This window comes from Patiria miniata, unplaced genomic scaffold (assembly GCF_015706575.1).
Source record: "Patiria miniata isolate m_02_andy unplaced genomic scaffold, ASM1570657v1 HiC_scaffold_7, whole genome shotgun sequence".
In the NCBI taxonomy this organism is placed as follows: Eukaryota; Metazoa; Echinodermata; class Asteroidea; order Valvatida; family Asterinidae; genus Patiria; species Patiria miniata.
The window spans coordinates 16,221,488-16,241,934 of NW_024037074.1; the positions used below are offsets into that span (position 1 = coordinate 16,221,488).

The following is a 20,447-nucleotide window of genomic DNA, read 5'->3' on the forward strand; positions in this document are numbered from 1 at the left end:
ACAGTTCTCCGGAAGCTACTACAGTGCAATGACTAGTCTGGTGCCTAAACCACGCGCAATGAAATTTGATTGCTTTCAGATGGGTTTCAGACATGCGTCAACACCATTTACGCCTAATGGGGGCGCTGTTCACAATAACAGTAACTGCGTCATCGGCATAGATGGTCATCGGTTGCATGAAGTCGCCCCTGGTTGATTTGGGGGGGGGGGGGGGGGTACGACTCTATCCGGCTATATAAGAAAGTAAAATAAATACCAAGAAAATGGTCGAAAGCTTAACTTTAACAACTAAGGATCAATTTGACAACAGTATAATCGATCTCAAGCTAGATGAAGCATCCTTCGGCCTCCATGACATCAATGATGTGGTGATGAATATTTAATATCATAAAAGAAAAGAAAATGAATATTTAATATCATAAAAGAAAAGAAAAAAAAAGGCAATTAAGTGAGAGCAATACAACGTTCGCTGTAAGAGGTCTGATCACTTTGAAGTGTGGGCACGAACGACCAGAGTTGGAAGCGCGGGAATTTGCAGCTGCGCGCTGCTGCTTGTTGGATCACCTGTTTGAGGGTTGTTTGCATTCATATCTGACCCCCTAATGGTTTTTACAAAGTGCCGAGCTTTTAAAGGTAAAAGACACCATTTGCACAAAACAATCAAAAATGAAACTGTCAAAAAGCAGTATGAAATATCCTACTTGATTGTAAGTAAATAATAATAACCTGTGAAATTATTACATCTAATAAAGCTGTCATTTTCGAGGAAATAGGAATTACCATCATTTCCTTGCAATAATAAGGACCAAACCACTGCACTTTTAACGGTACTTTGCGCCGATAAAAAAAAAAAATGCCTTTTCACATTTTTCTCAAAAATATCTCCTGAGCTGATATTTCGACAGATAAGTTTTTTGATAACCTGCTTCAGATTTATTGTTGTTCCTGGAATCGGCAAAAACACTGTCCATTACTTAAACAAAACTCTAAAGTGTCATAATTTCGTGTGTGCAGATTACTGCCTGCCAATATTGACCTCGAGTATGACCTGTGACGTCATACCAGGAAACTAGAGCCGGCCAAAACAGATTTCTAAGATGAGTGTGTCGAGATGCCCTACATCCAACCCTTGTTTTGATGATGCAACCATTTTCCCCAACAATCGTACTTTTCATAAAGATCTCGTTATCTTTACAATGACTTTATTGAATTACACTTAGTTTCACGACGAATTATGCATGAAGATAATTTTAATTAAATAGGCCGCACTTGAATCCAACCATCCAATTTTAAAGCTGGAAGGCCATGTTCAGATCCAAGTGGAATCTTGAACCTAGAGGCATATTGCAATTAAGTTTGTCACGAGCATTATTACACGATCGTTCCTTAGTTCAACCCGAAACATAAATGGATTATGCCCCTCTACAACCTCGTCTACCCTACATTAAACAGACGATGCAATGTGAAACTTGGTTAATCATTGCGATAAAGCATAAAGTGTAACCTCGTTATAGCATTTCGCGAAGTGTCTGCGAGTCATCTGTATCCATTACAAAGCGATGTGAAATATCACATTCGGTTGGCAACGAACCAAAAACCGGTCGCCGTATCTTTAAACAGACGTAGGAAACGGACGTGGCGCGGTAACCTGGCGACCAAGAGGATGAATGAGACACGTACGGAGGACCATAAGACGGAAATGAAATTGCGTTTAAGAAACCGAGAAAGTGGATGACACCGTCCTGCCGAAGCAGGTCTGTCTAATAGGATTAATTTTTCTTTGCCAAAAGAGTCGTTTTATTGTGCCTGGGGGATAAAGCATTTTATTATAAAGCATTTTATTTTGTCTTGTCTCTTTATTTTGTTTTGCATGTTTGTTTAGGTATTGTAGGCCTTCGGTAATTTCAACACCTACGTAGAAATTAATTGTGTATGAAACAGAACTTGACCAAAAAACTCACTATTCTTACAGACGACATCGTGATGTGTCCTTCGTTTTGTATTCTCCCTGGTTGTATGCTACATTTGTGTTCTGGGATGCGGGGTATCCAAGTAACGAGGAAGGGTGTGTAGGAAGCCACTTTGTTATACGGGAGCGGACAGCGTATCTTCCCGTACTCCGCCTGGCTGGCAGGCAGCCTAGCTACCCCGGAAGCTCGGGCTCCAAGGACCTTCCCCCTCCCGAAGTTAAACACACTGTTAGTAGTCTATTAATCCACGGCATGGCGTTGCCAGGAGATCTCTTCCTGGTACTTAGTAGTTATTTAACCATTGATGGAATCAGCGCCTTGCTGGTGTGGTTTCCTATCGGTTTTCCTTAAAATAAAAATGAAACTCTGAGGCTAATTTCGTAGATCTGCTTCTGACATCGGCATAAAATGCTTAGCTCACAAAAAATGTAAGCTGAGCAAAAATGAGGTCACTTGTCCCGCACGACTGTTCTTCGTTTGTTAATTGGTAAGACAAAAATTCAGCTTAAATTCAGCTCAGATAAAAGAGTGTAAGCCCTATGAAGACAAGACACACACAGAAACGAGCTCGGCAAATCCAGGAATACATTAATTTTTGCCAACGCAACCTGCATGAGAGAACCCTATTTTTCAATCACGGCTATCAAACGCATGCGCAGACGATCGATATTATACCACTATTATTATTGCGTGGTGACTAAACGAAGAAAAACTGCTGAGGTTATACCATGATGCATACGGCTTCTCTCGAGGACCGGCATAAGTGTGATTTCTTTTATGAAGACAATTTATTTCCAGTGATGGTTTTGTACTTTATCCTAAATGCGCTATCCCGTGCCAACCATTGAAATAATGGGAGCTCAAGTTCACGTCATGCTGTTGATTGGCCTGTCCTTGGCCTTCACCGCGTCTGGCACGGATTCTGCCGCCGACGACACGTGCGTTTCTCCGGGGGTGAACACCACCCAGCCCCGCTCCGGTACCACACGTGACGATACCGTGCCCCGTCGGACTCCCATCTATGTCGGGGGAATGTTTCCCGTGGAGAATAACCAACTCTTCGGCTTGGTGGACGACTCAGTGCTGACTGCAGTCAGACACATCAATGACCTGGATGGTATTCTGGATGGATATGAGCTCCGGATGAGGTGGGATTGGACTGAGGTAAGTGTTGCTCTTTTGTAACTCCTAATCCTCAAAACTCATCTCCCTGAAAAGGGGTCCCCTTGGATCTGATACGAGTCGTTGAGGACATGCTGACGACATGCCAATACTTCGTGGCCTGCTTTAAAGGAATAAGATCCTTTGCATGTTGTGCATTTGTATATTAAAGTTTTGTAAGCAACAGAATTGCTCAAAATCTTATGAGTAGTGTGCATAACAAATCTGTTCAAGTTTCAACGCAGTGTATACTACAGATCCTAAGAAAACAGGGTAAACCTATGCACAAAGTTTTCGTCTTGTTAATAGTTTCCATTCCAGCGCCTCCAATTAAAAGAAAATGCTATCGCACCCTCTTGTATAATATGGTCCTGATTACTCAGCACTAAGAACATGATTCTCAATCAGCCGGTTGGTGTGTGACTTTGAGACCCTAGTGGTTGGTACTTCTCGCAGTATTTTACAAATATCGCCATTTAAAAAAATGTACATGCTGGCCACTTTCTTTCCAGTCGGACTAATTCACAGGCAATTTGGTACCAGTAATTCTTACCTTTTAGCAATGTTTTCCCTCATTAAATCAGAAGGTTCAATTTCCGGGTAATAACCAATGCCCCTACGTGCCTTGAAGCAAAACCGAGATTTCCAATTTAGTAATAATAAGTTTGTTCATTAACGATTCGTTAACAACTCGGTTTTCGGAAAACAATATTGCAACCCATCTATTTTGCACGATGATCCTTTTCCCTGTCTTTCAGGGCAGCGCGCACAGGGCCCTGCGGCTGTTGTATGACTTCGTCTACGTCGGCCCTCCAATCCTGATGGCCTGGGGACCAATGTTCTCCAGTGTAGCTGTCATCATCAATGAGGTTGCCGCCGAGTACAACATCATACAGGTAATGGCCGCCTACTCCGTAAGCAATAGTTGAAATTCTCGTTTCTGGTTCGATCGACATTGATGCATCGGTGTACATTCATGTAAAATAATCATAATAAGTGAAATATTTTTATTACTAAGAGTATTATTGGCATATAAAGCACGTCAGCTGTAAAGTGATTTAGGTATACGTTATTTCGAAGACAAAAAAAGGAGAGAATTGTTTTGGCAAATGTAACCACCCTTATTCTGAAACTCACTTCCGGTCTCGGAGTTGAAACAATGGAGCTATAATACCTCACCAAGTCATGATTGAGCGCCGGCTCGTTATTCCGCAGGTCGCCGGTTCAAATCCCGATCCGATCATTTTTTTCGTTCAACTTGTAGCCAACAGTGACTGATGGTGAGCCCTGTCAGTTTTCCCTTTGATCGGAACGCGTATATTAACCTTACCGAAGGGGTCATCTTAGGGTCATCTTGAGATCATCTTCTTCCAATCTTCCCACCTAGGTAACCCTTGCCAACTCGCCAACTTTACCGAACAAGACCCGGTTCCCTTTGACCGTACGGTGTGGCTTGCAGGAGGACGAGCTGAACCAGCCCCGCCTGGCCCTCATGAAGGAGATGGGCTGGACCCGGGCTGCTATCGTCTTCGAAGACATTGAGTACTTCCGATCGGTAAGACATTGCATCATCATACCTGCGCAAGCCAAAATGGCGTGCCTAAAATGATATAGACCTACAGAGGATAAAAATATCATTCACAAAATGACCGTTACAGGCCAAATCGCCTGCGTAGAATGGCCCACAGAATCGCAAATAGCATGCAAATGCAACATTGGCCACACAGGCCGAAATGACGATTTGAAGCCAAGACAAACAGCCTGTAAATTGGCATCGAAAGCCCAAAATGATATACACAGGTCATAACGTTAATATGGCCTGCATTCAGATTCAGCACGACCGTAATATGATCTGGCACGCATAAAGGCTATTTAAATCTTTGCGAGAGTCGCATATAAATCAGTTTTTGACGTCACTCCTTCATTTCAATTCAATTCTAGAGACATTAATTGCCTCATAATTATTGCAATTTCAGGTCACAGTAATCAACTCATAAGAAGATACTTTGTACATTATCATCTAACTACAGTGTATAGCACAAACTCGTGTCAACATCATTCCTTGAGTCACATTCAGACATTTTACTCGACTAGAAGACCTGAATATACCGTACAATTGACCTACACTTTTATCTCGGCATGTGATTAATATGCTTTCAAACGGAACCTATTTTGCCTCGTCATAGGCCCTACATGGGCTTTTTATCAGCCTTAGGCCTATTCCACGTACTTAAAATTCGCTTTCTTTATTCGTCCGGGATCATGGATTCAGTCCTTGCCGAATGTTCAGTTTCAAGACATTCTCAGCAAAACTGGTTGATGTTCAAAAGACCCCCCCCCCCTCCATATTTTTATCAACAGAACTCTCAAGACTTGGCAGAGACGCTGGCCGACGGAGGTGTAACCGTACTAACGATAGAAGCTATAAATGACAAAGACCAGCACCGCTCGCAAATCAACAATCTGGTGGTGAGTTCTGTCTGTAGGTTTTAACTCGATGTTAGCTCACTGATTACTTCACAGATATGTAGCCGAACCGTGACATATAGTAATCGTTCCAGGGGTATATTGTATGGAAATTGTATTGTTAAATCTTAACAGAAGTCATGTACTATTGTAAAGTTGAATTGCTAGCCAATCATTGATTCAAATCTCAGGTCTGTAGTTTAAAGTAGGAGGAGGATAAACGAAAGATAACCGAAGATAAAAATGGATTTTTGTTGTCTTTTGAAAAGCTTTGTCTCTTGACTTGAGACTTACTTGCGATTGTCTTATGATTGCCTTATGATCGACTTGTGATTGACTTAATATGATCGACTTGTGATTGTCTTATGATTGACTTAAGATTGACTTGTGAGGACCTGCCTCCAATGTTTGTGCCAATGGCTTTTACATAAAGAGTTGATAATGCTGTATTTGTTTGTAACAGAATCACGATGCCAGAATTATTTTTGCCAGCTTCTACGAGATTCCAGCATCCAAGTTCTTCTGTGAGGTACGTTCATCTTTTTTCCGAACAATCTCCTCCTCGAATTCAAAACAAACTAGTCTTGTAACACACCATCGTATTTGATCAAACTTTTTCAAGTCTATCAGCACCAGACTTTGAACACGCCATTAATAGTCTATCGTCGTTGATAGCTTGCTGTCCGCACAGTGGCGTGAAAATGACATTGATGCATTGAAACTGCAGTTGCGTGTTGTTTCAACTCGTTTAGCGTTTTTGAAAAAAGCTATTTCTCCGGGAGCTAATGGTTTCCCGTGACCCTACGTTAACCCGTTATACAGGAAAACAAAATCACTTACACCTTTGTCGCTGTTCGAACCTTTTTAATTGGCAAAATGCACCGCAATCACCGTTCTGGGTTGAGCGATCGGACTTTCAAACGACACACCACGTTCGCGCCATTTCAATCTGTCTCCATTTGCTCAGCGTGTTTGTGTTTCCGCGCCAAGCATATTTGCTAGATCGTGTCCTCCGTTACCAAAAGTCTTACAAGTCTTGTGCATTGAGGAGACAAAGGGTGAGAGCATTAAACTAAAAACACATAATTTCGAACCATATTCGTCTGTATGTATATTTGCGTGGCCCGTTGCGAAGGAAATATTAAAATGTACTCATCTAGACTAACGGTACAAGGCCACAGGTTCAATGGTGCATGTTCACAACATCTTGAGGGAGTGGAAATGTAATTACGGTTGAACCTCACTGAATGTAATTGGTTTTGAACGGATTACTCGCAGCGTGCTCTTCCGCTCGTACTTCACTTTCCAATTTAAAGGCGCATTTGAAAACTACGACCCCTTGTACAAACCACCAAAGGAAACGCAAAGCACGGTGGGTAGCGGGATACTTTCTTGACTGTATTTTCGGGATGCCTAATCTCTACATAAACGTGGCATCAAAGCCAGAATTTCTATCATTTGTAACTTGATCGTGATTAATTTGTATTCATTAAGAGAAGCAAATAAATGTACCATCTTTCTATAAATATACATAGTTTTGCTACGTGTAAATTTAAAAAAAATTCTGCTAAAGGTAGCAGTACGGCCCTGATTCATAATTTTTTTAAATCCCCCTTCGTATAGCGAGACTTCATTTCAATATTATAAAAACTGATTAGCTGAATCAACGTTCTAAATCGGTTGGCGCGAATTCCAGCCGCAGGAGTGACGAGTGTTCCCTCCCCTGGCGGGCAGATTGTATCGCCGTACTATGCACTGCTCCCGTTTCTATAGCCAGGGAACACCCGGGACCCGTAGCGGCCTTGTCTGGTCTTTGCAGCCGACACGGTGCCTGTAAAAACGCCGGAAATCCGCCGCGTAGGCTGGAGGTGTTTTCCTCAAGGAGTCTGAGTTTGACCTGACTGTACTTTATATGTTTGGACTGGTCTTGATAAATGAGTCGTTTCACGGGACGGAACCGCGAGGATGCGGCCGGGTGGTCTAGAAAAACACGGCTCTTTCTCACCGAGTCATTGGAACTTAATAACTGATTTCGCTTATAACTTTCCTGTTAAAATTCATCAAAGCGAAATATTTAGCTTGATTGAGATTGATTGGGTAGCTTTTAGCTTTTTGTTTAGGTCTGAGATGAAGCCTAAGAAAAAGGCAAATCCGAAGACAATTATATTTAAAATGGGTATATAAAAAAAAATTAGTGTTATTTACCACGACTAAATTTTAAAGTTGCAATTTTAAATCAAACCAGTATTTTGTTTTTAAATAGAAAAAAAAAACAATTGTGAGAGAGGGAATTTTATCCGTCGTTAAAAAAGCTGGTTCACTTTTTAACGTGTTTTTTGTTTGTTTAAAGACTAGCATTAATATTCAACATTCAAACGACAATAACTGAAATCTGCAAAGACCCGTACCTCAGGATTTTAACAGCTTTTAAAGTAAAATCCCGTTTTCCTCACACTGTCAACCTGCATGTCGTCATAAATGAATATAACGAAGTACAATTTATTACTTTATCTAAACAATCTACAAATTTAGTAAACTTCGTGATAATAATAATATCGAATAGCTGGAAAATATCAGCCCATAATGCAGTGAATGCTCTCAGCATCGGGCCGCCGTATTTTTCGAGCCTTTGAAGAAAACCGGAAAGATAGCATCATTCTCCATTCTTGTCTTCCTTTTAAGTTCGTGACTCCCAGCCGAATTTCAAGAGCAGTTCAAATAGACATGAAACCTGAGCGCTCGATATTTGCATCATTGTCCATTAACGCTGAAGGGGATGTGGCGGGAGGGAGTATGTAATACCAACGAATGACTAGAACACATCGGGAGAAAGTCTGTTTGTAAAAGGCAATCAAAGCTGGTTGAGAATCCCTCAAATTACCATTCGGCTGACATGCGCCGCAATTCAACACGGTGACGTGATTATTGGAAACGGCTTCAAAGTGTTGCTGATTGTGTGAGGTTCACGTCTGAGCAAAACAAAATATATCGAGAGAGAAAGGACATTTCACGTTTAGGCTCCAAACTTTTCTTTGAATTAGTTAAATATCAGTATTGACTTTCTAAATGTGTAAGTAAACTATTGGAAATTGCACGTCAACTGGAAAATGCCATATAGCTTTCGCTGTAAACATAATGCCTTCTCACTTATTTTAACGTGTGTGTGTGTGTGTGGGTGTTCACACACGTTTATTTATGGTGTAAATCGAGGATTTTCTATTGTCCCTCTTCCCTTTTCCTTTGTTTATACTCTTACTTTTTTGCAACAGCTCTCATTTGGGGTTTTTTTACACGTTTTTTAACCGAGGAGTCCTCGATTTGGTTCCTGTCCTCGATTCATCGAAGGTGTTGCACGTGTGTGTCCTCGATTTACACCATAAACAAACATATACATTCAAACCGTGAAAAAAAATGACGGAGAGCAAAAGAGAACAATATCGTCCGCGATTTCCAGCATACGTCCGCGATTGGGGTCGTGTACAAAACATATGGGAGCCTTCCTAAAAAGTTAGTGCGAACAAAAGATGGACAATAGGACGTCCACGGTTGGAGGTCGATACACGACTCTATACCCGTGTGTGCGTGTGTGCGATTTATTATATAATATCTCTAGAGGTAATTATTGTATCACACGTCGTTGGAGAATGGTATAAAAAATTGGTCATGCAAATATCGTTGCAATCAAAGACAGACGAAATAAATATGCGACACATCTAATATAGGGCACCCCTTTTTATTTCTTTGGCGCTCATTTCCGACCAACCCCATTTTGGGTTCCCCACTCAAGAAAACAAATCCACCTTTTTTATTGCCGCCGATCATGTCTGGAACCCCATTTACAAAATAAATAAGACATTTAAAAAAATGAATACAAAATTCAGGCAAGCAGGCGCGGTGCTTTGAAAAGCTATTGGAAAAAAACACGTGTTTTTTTTACGCGGCGGACGGCGTTTAGCAATGCTAGAAGATGCGAGGATGTGTCCTCTTAAGCTGTACATGAATGTATGTCATGGCCAGCTGCCACTACAGTCGAAACATTAGTAAGTTGCATGGTGCATGCAGATATAATGTAAGTCAGCTACATCTTGTCAAAAAGGGTTTTATACATTTTTGATATCAACTCATGGTAAACTTACTGCAATAAACAAAACTGGAGACATACGCACTTAGCATCATTTAATTTAGCCATCGGGTGCAACTGCACTTTTCTTTTCTGTATATATAGATTTTTTTGCCGACCGACCGACTCAGGTACATCAGAGGCAAACAAATATGAGAACCATAGATATAAAAAGGGACGCCAATATCGGCTTGCAACCAACTTTAAATAAGTAGGTCCTTCACATTCATCCATCATGTAAAAGTAGGTCGTAAAGAAAGTCGGAGTCAAAATTGGATAGAAATAATAATAAAAAAGGCTTTATAATAATGGTACATACTTTATTCACATTGGAATTTAATGGCGCTTGGAGCATTTCACGTTTACTATCACACTGAAATTTATGCTTATTGTTACCTAAATTGTACAACTGGTTGTGCTCTTTCAAAGTCTACCCTGCACTTGTATGTTCCCTATACCATACCGAGTCAGATCGTTCGAAATAATCGTGTGGAGACTTATGTACCTCTCCCTGAGGCAAGGCTACCAAGGGCAAACGTGCAATAACCATGGCAACACTTATCTGATCTTTAACATGTCATTGATTTTTGCAACTGAAGTAGAAAAATGAATTCACAACGCAACGCAGCATCTTGAGCGTGTTCGTGATTGCAATTCAGAGCGAACAAGTCTCGCGATTTCGCGTTCATTTTTAATGCGAACGCCTGGGCGCCAAACACTGACTAGTCTAGCAACAGACTCTTTTGTTTGTCTTCACCAAATAGCCGTATAATTATGCATGATTGTTGGATCAGTAGTCGAGATCAAAATTTCATTATTATTTGTTTCTTAAATGACCACGCAATCCAATATTATAAGGATGCTTCGTTTTTCCCCGCAACACTATGCATCGTACAAGCTAGTCAGAAACATTTTTATAAAAAAGTAAACCATCTTGTCAAGCTTACTTGCATTAAAGATCGTACTGGTACTAAACATCCTGTGAAATTATTCCGTCTGGCTTGCTGTCATTTAAAAGAAATCAACAAATGTAGGTGATCTCCAACGATTAGTGAACTGACTTAATTTTGGAATGAAGAGTTTTAATGACGAAATTGTGTTTCGTGATGAAAAGGTTGTGCATGGTTTGTCACTTTTTTCTCGAAAAGTGTGATATCCACTGAGCTGAAACTTCAACAGGTTGGGTATTGAACATTATTCCTTTGATTTTGTGTGGTGTTATTATTGTAAACGAACAAATGGAATGAACAGCAAATGAAATTATGCCCTGTTATATCTGGAATACTTCTCGTATGTTGCTTGTATGTACACTGTATATACCATTGATTGTAATCTCGAATATAATAAAGTTGAGCAATTAATTAGTGTCAGTTCTTTGTCAGTTCAAATATCATGTATTTCAATCAAACGCAAGCCTATGACCCAATAGTACAATATTAGTTATGCTATTAAATGTAAACATTATTACGCCATTTTTTTAAAAGGTATATCGGCTCAAGGCTTACGGTCCACACGTGATCTGGATCATGAATGGATGGATCAACGACGGCTGGTGGCGCTATAACTCCACCAACAATTCGACCTGCACCTCAGAGGAACTGGAAGAGGTTCTTCGATACCACCTTGCCTTCCATGGGTTCTACGAAGGGGCCGATGTCGACTTGGTCAATTTTGGTGGAATTGTAAGAAAACTGTAGGCCTCAAAATTTCACTGTAGACGCGAAACTACAAGTACATGTATATGCCTATGGGTTTGAGTAGATCGGGCAGCTTGATTCTCTACGAGTCATAAAGGTGGAATCTATGTCCCAAGGCATAAAAAAAAGAGAAAACCTGAAGTCAATAAAGAAAGACAAGACAAGACACTGAGTCTGAATCCCTGAAGAAAATTCAGGTATAGTTGAATGAAGCATGCTTGCTTCTATGCAGATTCCAACAGTTTCTTAAGTACACAAACTTGAAAGGAATTCACTATGACAACATGAAATGACATATTTTGCCCTGGATATCGAGAGTAAGTTCTGATTCCTCAGTGTTACAACGGCCGAAAAGTCGGTCAAAAGTGCATAGCTGTTGGAGAAATGGGAAATAGACCGAAGTTTTTTACAAACTGAATTACCAACATCTGAGATTTCGAACTTTGCCCATTGTTATTGATCAACGTTTATTCAGTGTATGAAAGTCTCCATAAAAGAGGACCAGTAGTTTACCAGTCGCTGCTACACCAAACTTTGAACAGCATTTCTTCAATGCCCCTACCAAATTACAATTCAACATGAACATCACTAACATTTATTTGCGATTTATTAACATTCATTTGCCTGAAATTACTTCTAAATGATCCTCATGCAGGAACCGACAGAAGAGCAGAAAGCCTACCTGGAGAAGTTAGTCACCTCAGACTTGAGCGTACGAGACGTCTTGTCCCAGTCTTACGACGGTATGATCGTGATCGCCTTGGCACTGAACGCATCGATTTCCGGGCTGGCCAAGCTGGACCCGCCTCGACGCCTGGAAGAGTTTCACTACGCCGATAGCGAGATGAGGGCAGTTTTCATGGGGGCAGTTGAACGAGTGGAATTCTACGGGGCCACGGTAAGTTTACCTTAATAATAGCTAGGTGGACATGGGTCAGTGATGTAGTGGACCACAAGTCCTAGATCCTCACAAGTCCTCATAAGTCATCCAATCCCAAGTAAAGTCACAAGCTATTCAAATGAACTATGACAAGGCACTTTCTTACTTTTTTAATTGTAAATCCCCCCTAGATATGTAACCTGACTTGTTTTAGTGGACTTGTGACTCCCGACAAACATTTTGATGGACTTTTGATAGATTTGACTTCACCCTTGGTATGGGTACAGGGTTGGAAGGAATGGTGCGGTTTGGACCTGCATAATATCTAAGACCGAGACCAACATTGAGAATTGTTGTACCCAAGACCGAGACATCCAGATATTTTGTGGATGTGTTTTAATCAGAGCAACATGTAAAAGTTTGCATTCCTGACCGAGAGGAAGAAGGCCTTACGTGTACATAATGCCATCATATCTAAATATTTCGTTAGTGCAAACATTCTTAATGATATCGGATTGAACCGGGAAAACAGTCTTACTTGACTCCCACCAAAATCTAGTGAGGATTGACTAAGTGAGCAAGCGAAAATCAGTCAAAAGGTAGAATTATTGACCTTTAAAATTTAAGGTCCAAAGTTTGACAATTTTCTTGTCCCCGCTACCTTGGTATTTTCCATTCAAGTTTTAATAAGAAGAACTTCAAACGACTTTTTACTATTTGTTGGGTAGGTAGTTTGCTATTCTTAATTACCCTTGGAGGACGACTGCAAGAGGAGTGCATCAGAATTATAAAATCATACATGTCAGATGTAGCAGCTATAACACAAGTGGACCCTAACTTTACAGAACGACCCTTACGTAGACTGTTTGAAGTCTGGCAGAATAATTGTTCCTTGCTAAAATTTGCAAACATTTTTTGATTAAACATCAACAACATATTCTTATCGGTGAGTGGTTATCTAAATTCAAATTAAAGCGATGGCTGCTGAGCAGATGTAGGCCTACGTATTGATTTCTTTCGAACTACCAATGATTGGTTAGCCGACAATTCGAGCCTGTGCAACAACAAAATTGGCCTCTCGATTGATTCTGCTTCCCTCGCACGTGTTTAACCAGATTGCACAATAAATTTCATGTGTCACACGACCTTGATAATGAAAAAAGACTTTCATCTCAATAATTGTATTTCATGGCTTTTAGGTACAGATGGGCGCGAAATTGGAACAATCGATTTTGTGATTTTACGGATACAAATGATGACCTTTACTGGATTGTTATGGAAATCACTTATTTTTTACAGTGCATGAGAGAGTCAAGGTACATTGAGCGGTCTTAAGTTTTAAAATATAAACAATATATATACTTTGAAATATAGGCTACATATAGTAATATAATGCTAACATTGGCTAACAATGTCACACATTCTTTCGTACATAACAACACGAATGATTGAATGGTTGGAACTTAATTGAGGCCCATTTTTACTTCAGTTTAAATATTCTTTTTTAGTTATCAGTTATATATGTCAAATCGCTGTTCTAGCTCCGTTACCCGGACGTCCCATTCGCGTCTTCAAGATTATCCGGTTGGTTTTTTTAGTTCCACTTGCTCTTCGTAATGCATGTCAGAGCATTCTCCTGACAACACAAAAGTACATCACAGAGCCACCGCCTCGACAAATTCATCTCATCGATCAGAAGGAAATGTTATCCTGCATGATAGGATCGAAAGTCTATATCAATATTATGTCCAACTGACGTATGTTTCTGTTAGGTGTACGTGTCTTTCCTACCGACTGGCGATGAGGCAAGATCTAAAGGTGTTGGCGTTTTGTTTTTATCGCTTCTGTCTATAGAGTCAATTTTCACTGGACGAAAACGCTGCGAGGACTGGGGAGTCTCTACGTGTTGTCGTCAAACAGTTTCAGAGCACGAAAGGTATTTATGTTTCCTCACACTGATTACTATGTACTCCTTGTTTCTCTGGACACGACCCCCCCCCCCCCCCCCCCCCCCGGCAGCGGTGTTAATTGCAAAAGAGGAAATCAAATTTGTATCTTATTTGATGACCACTCCACGAGCTAATGAAATGGTCGCCTGTCGGCATGTCGACGCCAGAGATACAACTCACCTCCACTGTGTCTACATTTTGAAACAGCACTTGAATCTATCCCCGATCAAACAGGAGGGCAAAGAAAAAAAGGAAAAACAATCGATGCCTATCTTTGTTGGAATGCAGTGTATAGGGTCCTCTCACTTGTGTTAGAGCAAACACTGACGTGTTGGACTTTATACTCCCGTTACCGACCGAGGCAGAGAGCATGGGAGGGGAGAGAAACGTGGGCGGGGAAGAAGTCTGGGTGGGGGGTATAAAGGGCGATAATGACAATCGGCAACAAGAGAAAAAATAATACGATATGAAGTGATGGTTCTGGACTTTGGCGGTTTTCGGACTTATCAAGGTAATTTTCGAGGCATGGTTTTCAGAAGATTTTGGAAAAGTTCATTGCCGAGAAAACAGTAAAAAAATGTCCAGGGAGTTTTGGTGAATTTACTTTGAAATTTGCGACAAAACTCAACGTATGGACATTTTCAGATAAAAAAGTGTGAAGTGTTGTCGGATGACAATCAGAAACCGAGTGGGGTAATTGGAGGCACATATTCAGGGGTAATATACTCTCTCGGAGTACAGAATATAACATTTTGTCAAAGGGTAGTAAGAAATTCTTTGTTTAGTATTAAGGCAGTCAAAACTAGCTAAGATACCTTCGGAACCATGCTGAAGATTGATAGATCTCAATATTATTTTATTGTGGCGTGTGATTTGCGTTTGTACAGCTCGTGACGCCGCGTACGCTATCCTGATCATGATCTGCAAATGCCGCCAAAGTGAGAGTTGTTTTTATGGCATATTCATTCGTACCGTGTATAGTCGCCTCGATATTGACATTTTCGGTAAATCTGCTCCCGGCGTAATCCTACCCTAATAACCTTTTTACTCCCGTCGTGATTGTGGGAAATCCGTGACACGATTTCACCTGTGTCCTATAATATGCTCTTACACTGCAGTGAGCAAAGGAACCGCACTTATCAAGCTAATGTAAGCAGGGATCACGCGCGCGTAAAACTTGTAAGTACCAAAAACCACCAACTTGAGAGTTCGGTCACGAAGGATTAGCGACTATTCACATAATGTTACATTTGGCAGTCGCGTGACAAACCTCCATTTCAAGGCTTCCCCTAATTTTGTGCCATAGCTACATTTATTTCACCACTAATCCCATTTTATGACCGTTCCTCGTACATTTTATGGTGATGCTGTTTCAAAGTATCATCCAGTTTCCTGTACACATTTTAAAATTCTCCATTAAATATTATACACCATTAGTAAACCCTCGACATTTCCACCACTTCCAATCTGTGTGAGTCAATACCAGTTTTATGTGTGCTTTTGTTTAATGATCATGGTCTTTCCCCTGCAATACGACCGTGATCGCAGACGACCCAATGAAGCGTGTTTTACTGCTGGAAAACCCGGGGCAGGAGACGCGCTTCACCCGTATCGCCAACAACACGTTCGTGTGGCCAGGTACGTTATTAGTCGCTGCAGAGTTCGTTTTACGACCGTTTTATTTGATGACACTCTGCCTTGTTGGATTAATTAAGTCTGCGGTTCCTTTTAGTTCAATAAAAGTCTCTTCTTTTGATATTAATTAAAGTACCTTCGTAGTTCAACAACACTGAGTGAATCAATATTTACTACTCGTTTGCTATTGGCCAAATACGTCTAATGACGTCAGACTGCTGACTTTAAAGTGTTAACAGGAAAGTACATTGTATAGATATTAAACAATATTTACATGGATATAAGCATTTGTTAATTATGTTCTTTCAATATTATACTTCAGCCTTTCTTGCAGAAAAATCTTTCAGCCAGAAAAACGTTTGATTTTCACAGGAGAAGGCCCTCCCGTTGACGGTAAAACGTTCCAGGAGCAAGTCATCGTGACGTCACTGAGTCTGCGCATTGCGGTGGCCGTGGTCGGTACAGTGGGCGTGGCCATCGCTGTCTGCTTCGTCTATATCAACGTGCGCTACCGGAATAGGAGGTATTCGCTGATTTCATTGGTTGGTAAAAAAAAAATCCTAATGTTCATATCGGAAGTCTACCATCTGCCGCAGCGGCAGAGAATTCATTGCTTTTAATGCTCAACCTGTGGTGTTTTGAGTGGACACCACGGAAGAAATTACTAAACTTTTACTGCTTGGAGACTCTTGATTCGGTGGACGAATAGTCCTGCCCCTTTGTGCTATCCTTAGCAACCAGATGGCGACTGTGCAATGCGATGAAGCCTGTGGCCACTACCAATAATGAAGACTAGTGAAATACGACTTGGCTTACGGTACCAATCGAGATGATCGTGGCGATAACTCGAAACGCACGTCATCATGTTGCATTCTGATTTCCCTGTGTTGCATAATGGCCAATATCCTTAGGCACGTCGTATAATCAAGAAGGGAAAATAAAATGTTGAAAAAACTTTGCGTGGCTATAGTGACAATAAGGCGATATCAAGTAATGCTTTCGAGTCTCAGTTTGGTCTAACTACAGGGAAAATGCGTGAAATTTTTTTACCCTGCACGTAAAGCGTATTTTAAATTAGCGTGTTTTCGATGGCCTAAATACCCAACTTGGGCGTACCTTTTTGCATAGTGCGTTACACCGTTCAGTCTGCTATTCGCTGAACTGAAGCTTTCTGCTTAATGTTTAGATGCAAATCTAGATGCAAATCCCAGACATGCTAAACGATGCTTTTTGGAATAAACCTTTATTTTAACCACATTAAGGCGAAGTTTTGAGGTACTTCCAAACTCATAATTTCAATTTCAGTTTACTAAAGTGTGCGTGTCAAGAGGATCCTTATGGAACTTAAACCTGTGGTAGCTGGTTCTGCTGTAAAACCATGTAAACTTTGACATTTTAGTCGGCAATTTGAAAATGTGTCCTTTGAAATCCAGGGCGATAAAGATATCCAGTCCCAAGATCAACAATTTAACAGCGGCGGGAGGACTGCTCCTCTACGGTTTCGTCTTCGTCTATAGTATCGATTCCCCGGATTTTTCGGATGCCACGATTATCGTTCTTTGTCACGTAAGTATTCAAAATGGCCTAAAAGGTTGCTAATTCAGTACCGATTCTTTCGGTGATCGTTCTTGTCGCGGTGAGTTTGCAAACTTCGTCAGCCTTGAATTAACGAGTTTAATGTGAAAACTAACTCACTGTGTTTCCACCCTTGTTTCCTCCTTAGGTTTCCACCTTTCTCCTCTGTGTGGGCTTCTCACTGGCCTTCGGAGCTCTCTTCATGAAGACATTTCGTATCCATCGCATCTTCACTAAGGCCGTCACGCAGCTGAAGAAAGTTGTATGTATGATATGGCGCCCTACTGCTTTTGTTTTCTTTAAATGTTGACCGCCATTTTGTTCACAATTGCGCATATACGCCTCCCGTAGTTAGAAAGAGGTGCTGATTTTAGATGTTGGTGATGTCTGTTAATTATTCACAGTTTTGAATAGTTGCACAAACAGTTTACGTCTTAACATTGAAAATTGCTGACTAAAATAACAAAACCTGACATTAAATGAAATCTTTATTGTAAAACAGGAGACCGTTGCTAGATTAGTCAGTGTTTGGTAACCAGACTTTTTAAAGCGAATGTGAAGTGTGGGCCTAGGTACATTTTTTCTGGTCTGGTGCCTTGCAGGAGCTTCCAGACAGACGACTGATCATGGGGACGTGCATTCCTGTGGCAGTAGACATCGCCATCATAGTCCTTCGACTCGCTGTCGATGACGTCACAGTCCAAACGATGTCTAAAGACGCAGAGGTAGGCATGTCTAGGGATGCAAGACCCAGTCAAGATTGGTATGCAGTCCTTGTCATTTTTATTGGTTATAATAACGATCTCATTTTTTTTGGTAACGCAGGAAGATACCAACCAGCCGGGGAAAGAAATCTTTTTCGTTCCCGTTCGGAAATTTTGCTGGTCCGAGAATCAGTTGTACTTCATGGGAGCCTTGTACGTGGCCAAGGGAGTCCTGCTCGCCTTTGGGATCTTCCTAGCCTGGGAGACTCGACCAATCACCGTCGCCGAACTAAATGACAGTAAGTCACTCCTTGAAAACTGTTGTTTGATTGGCCAGTTGGCGTACTTCGCACTTCAATTCAGCAAAGAACTGGAGATCCATGTTTTAGATCGCCACAATTTCTCCAGCTATAAGTGGCAAAATCTTTCACTTCTGTTTCAGGTAAATATCTTGCGATGTCAGTTTACATCGTGGCACTAACGGTCGCCATTACCGTCCCCGTGGTATCCTTAAAAAACGATGACGTCAACTTCAATTACGTCATTGTGAGCGGCGCTGTCATCGTTGCCACTACGGCTGTTTTGTGTCTGGTGTTTTTACCGAAGGTGGGTTTTTTTTGTAAATAGGACTACTGATTGACATTGGGAAAAGTATGATGTTGTAAACACAACTGGCTAAATGTCAGTAGACTTCTTTGTAAATCACAATCTCACAAAATCACTCTGTCCTTAGAACTCATGTTATTACAAAATGTATACGACATTTTTAGAACTTGATGACAAATTGCATTGAAATTATACATTGAAATAGGAAATTGCATTTTTGTGTCTTTCACTGATGTTTTCTCCATTCGTATTCGTATTTGTAAGGTGATTCTGTTTGTGCGCACCAAGGACAGGGACTTGTCAATCACCATGATGAAAGCAAACAAATTCTCGGGAAGCACCGTCCGATCGTTCCGGCAGGCCGATTCGCGAACGGACAGGCTGGCTACCTTATTACAGAATGTAAGTATGGGAAGTAGATGGGCCGCATTCCAAAGATTTCCGTTTAACTGTTATGGACGCTTTGTCATCTTATATTCAACTTGATGGTTGTGTTGGTGGTGATGGTGGTGATTGCAGTGACTGTGTTTCAAACTATATATTAAATCACTTTTTTAGCTTCAGGCTTCTCTCCTATTAATATTGGGTTTTTGCCCTCCATTTCACGTACTTTATTGCAAGCATTGTTTGCTGAGGTTTTGTCTCGGAGTTCATGCGAGTGCAACACCGAATATTCAGTAGTTGAAAAAGTTAAGTTGGTAAGAGGCGAAACCCACTAACAAATTTATATCTTCCCAACACAAAATTGTACCGTAATTCCTCTCTGTTTTGCAGAAACTGCAGCAACTGGAGCTGATGAAGCAAGACTTACACTCCATGGTGACGCAGGAGGAGTCCAGGACGATAAACACGGACGAAACAACGGGATAAGAGATACACCTCGAAAGAAAGAGCAAAGGCAACAACAACTTGAACAATCAATCACGGTCGTGTCTTGTTGAACACCCAAAACACGTTTGGTAGACGTTACAATGAAAGATTTTGACTGTTTGGATTGTTGGTGACGCCAGGATTTCAGGTTTCACGGACAGGTTTCCTTCGTACAGGTTACTTCATCAGATTTGTCTTCGTCGTCGGGTCCGCCTCCACTTCCGTGGCCTTTCTTTGTATCATCTGAAAGAGAAACATTTTCGAGTTGGATTAAGAACTTGAGTTATTGTACAGCACCCTCACGCGACTGTAGAAGTCAGATTGCACCGGGCTGGATAATATCAAATCGATGCATGTGGTTAACATACAGCCAGACGTTGAAATGGCGAGTTCGGTAGTTATAGCTCAAATACTCAAACAATAAAATAAGACCAAAGCTTATGCGAAGAAGACTGGTTACTTTTCTTTTACATTTTATTGCATTCGTAAGGGGGGGGGAACAAGGATATAAATGGGAAGATGTGTACTACTGACATTGCCGTAGAGATGTTTTGACTTGAGCACGAAGGTCATGCTTTGCGCTGTTCGGACAACTCTGAGAACTTTTACCGTGTCTAATAACTACTCTGTGGTTAATGTAGTACGAGCAGCGTTATAGACATTAAAAGGAAAAGTGCACAGCGTGCACTCGGGTGATATTGCTGCCAAATTCACTTGAAAATTAATTGTGTTGTAACCCCCCCCCCCCCCCATCCCGCAAGAACAAAAAATGTATTTTTCAGAACATGGGATTGGTACATGTACATGGACGCAT

The 20,447-nt window shown here is 41.0% G+C and overlaps 1 protein-coding gene across 1 annotated transcript; it reads left to right on the forward strand.

Annotated features, from left to right (window-relative positions):
* Positions 1–2,682: 2,682 nt before the first annotated feature.
* Positions 2,683–20,059, forward strand: LOC119744436 (gamma-aminobutyric acid type B receptor subunit 2-like). The gene is made up of 17 exons (XM_038220365.1): positions 2,683–3,134; positions 3,890–4,027; positions 4,519–4,686; positions 5,493–5,600; positions 6,061–6,126; positions 11,202–11,399; positions 12,070–12,312; positions 14,149–14,230; positions 15,792–15,881; positions 16,251–16,401; positions 17,312–17,444; positions 17,602–17,715; positions 18,056–18,178; positions 18,279–18,456; positions 18,600–18,763; positions 19,028–19,165; positions 19,538–20,059. The coding sequence occupies exons 1-17, from the start codon at positions 2,793–2,795 to the stop codon at positions 19,631–19,633; spliced, it is 2,532 nt and encodes an 843-aa protein (XP_038076293.1). The 5' UTR covers positions 2,683–2,792; the 3' UTR covers positions 19,634–20,059.
* Positions 20,060–20,447: the final 388 nt, after the last annotated feature.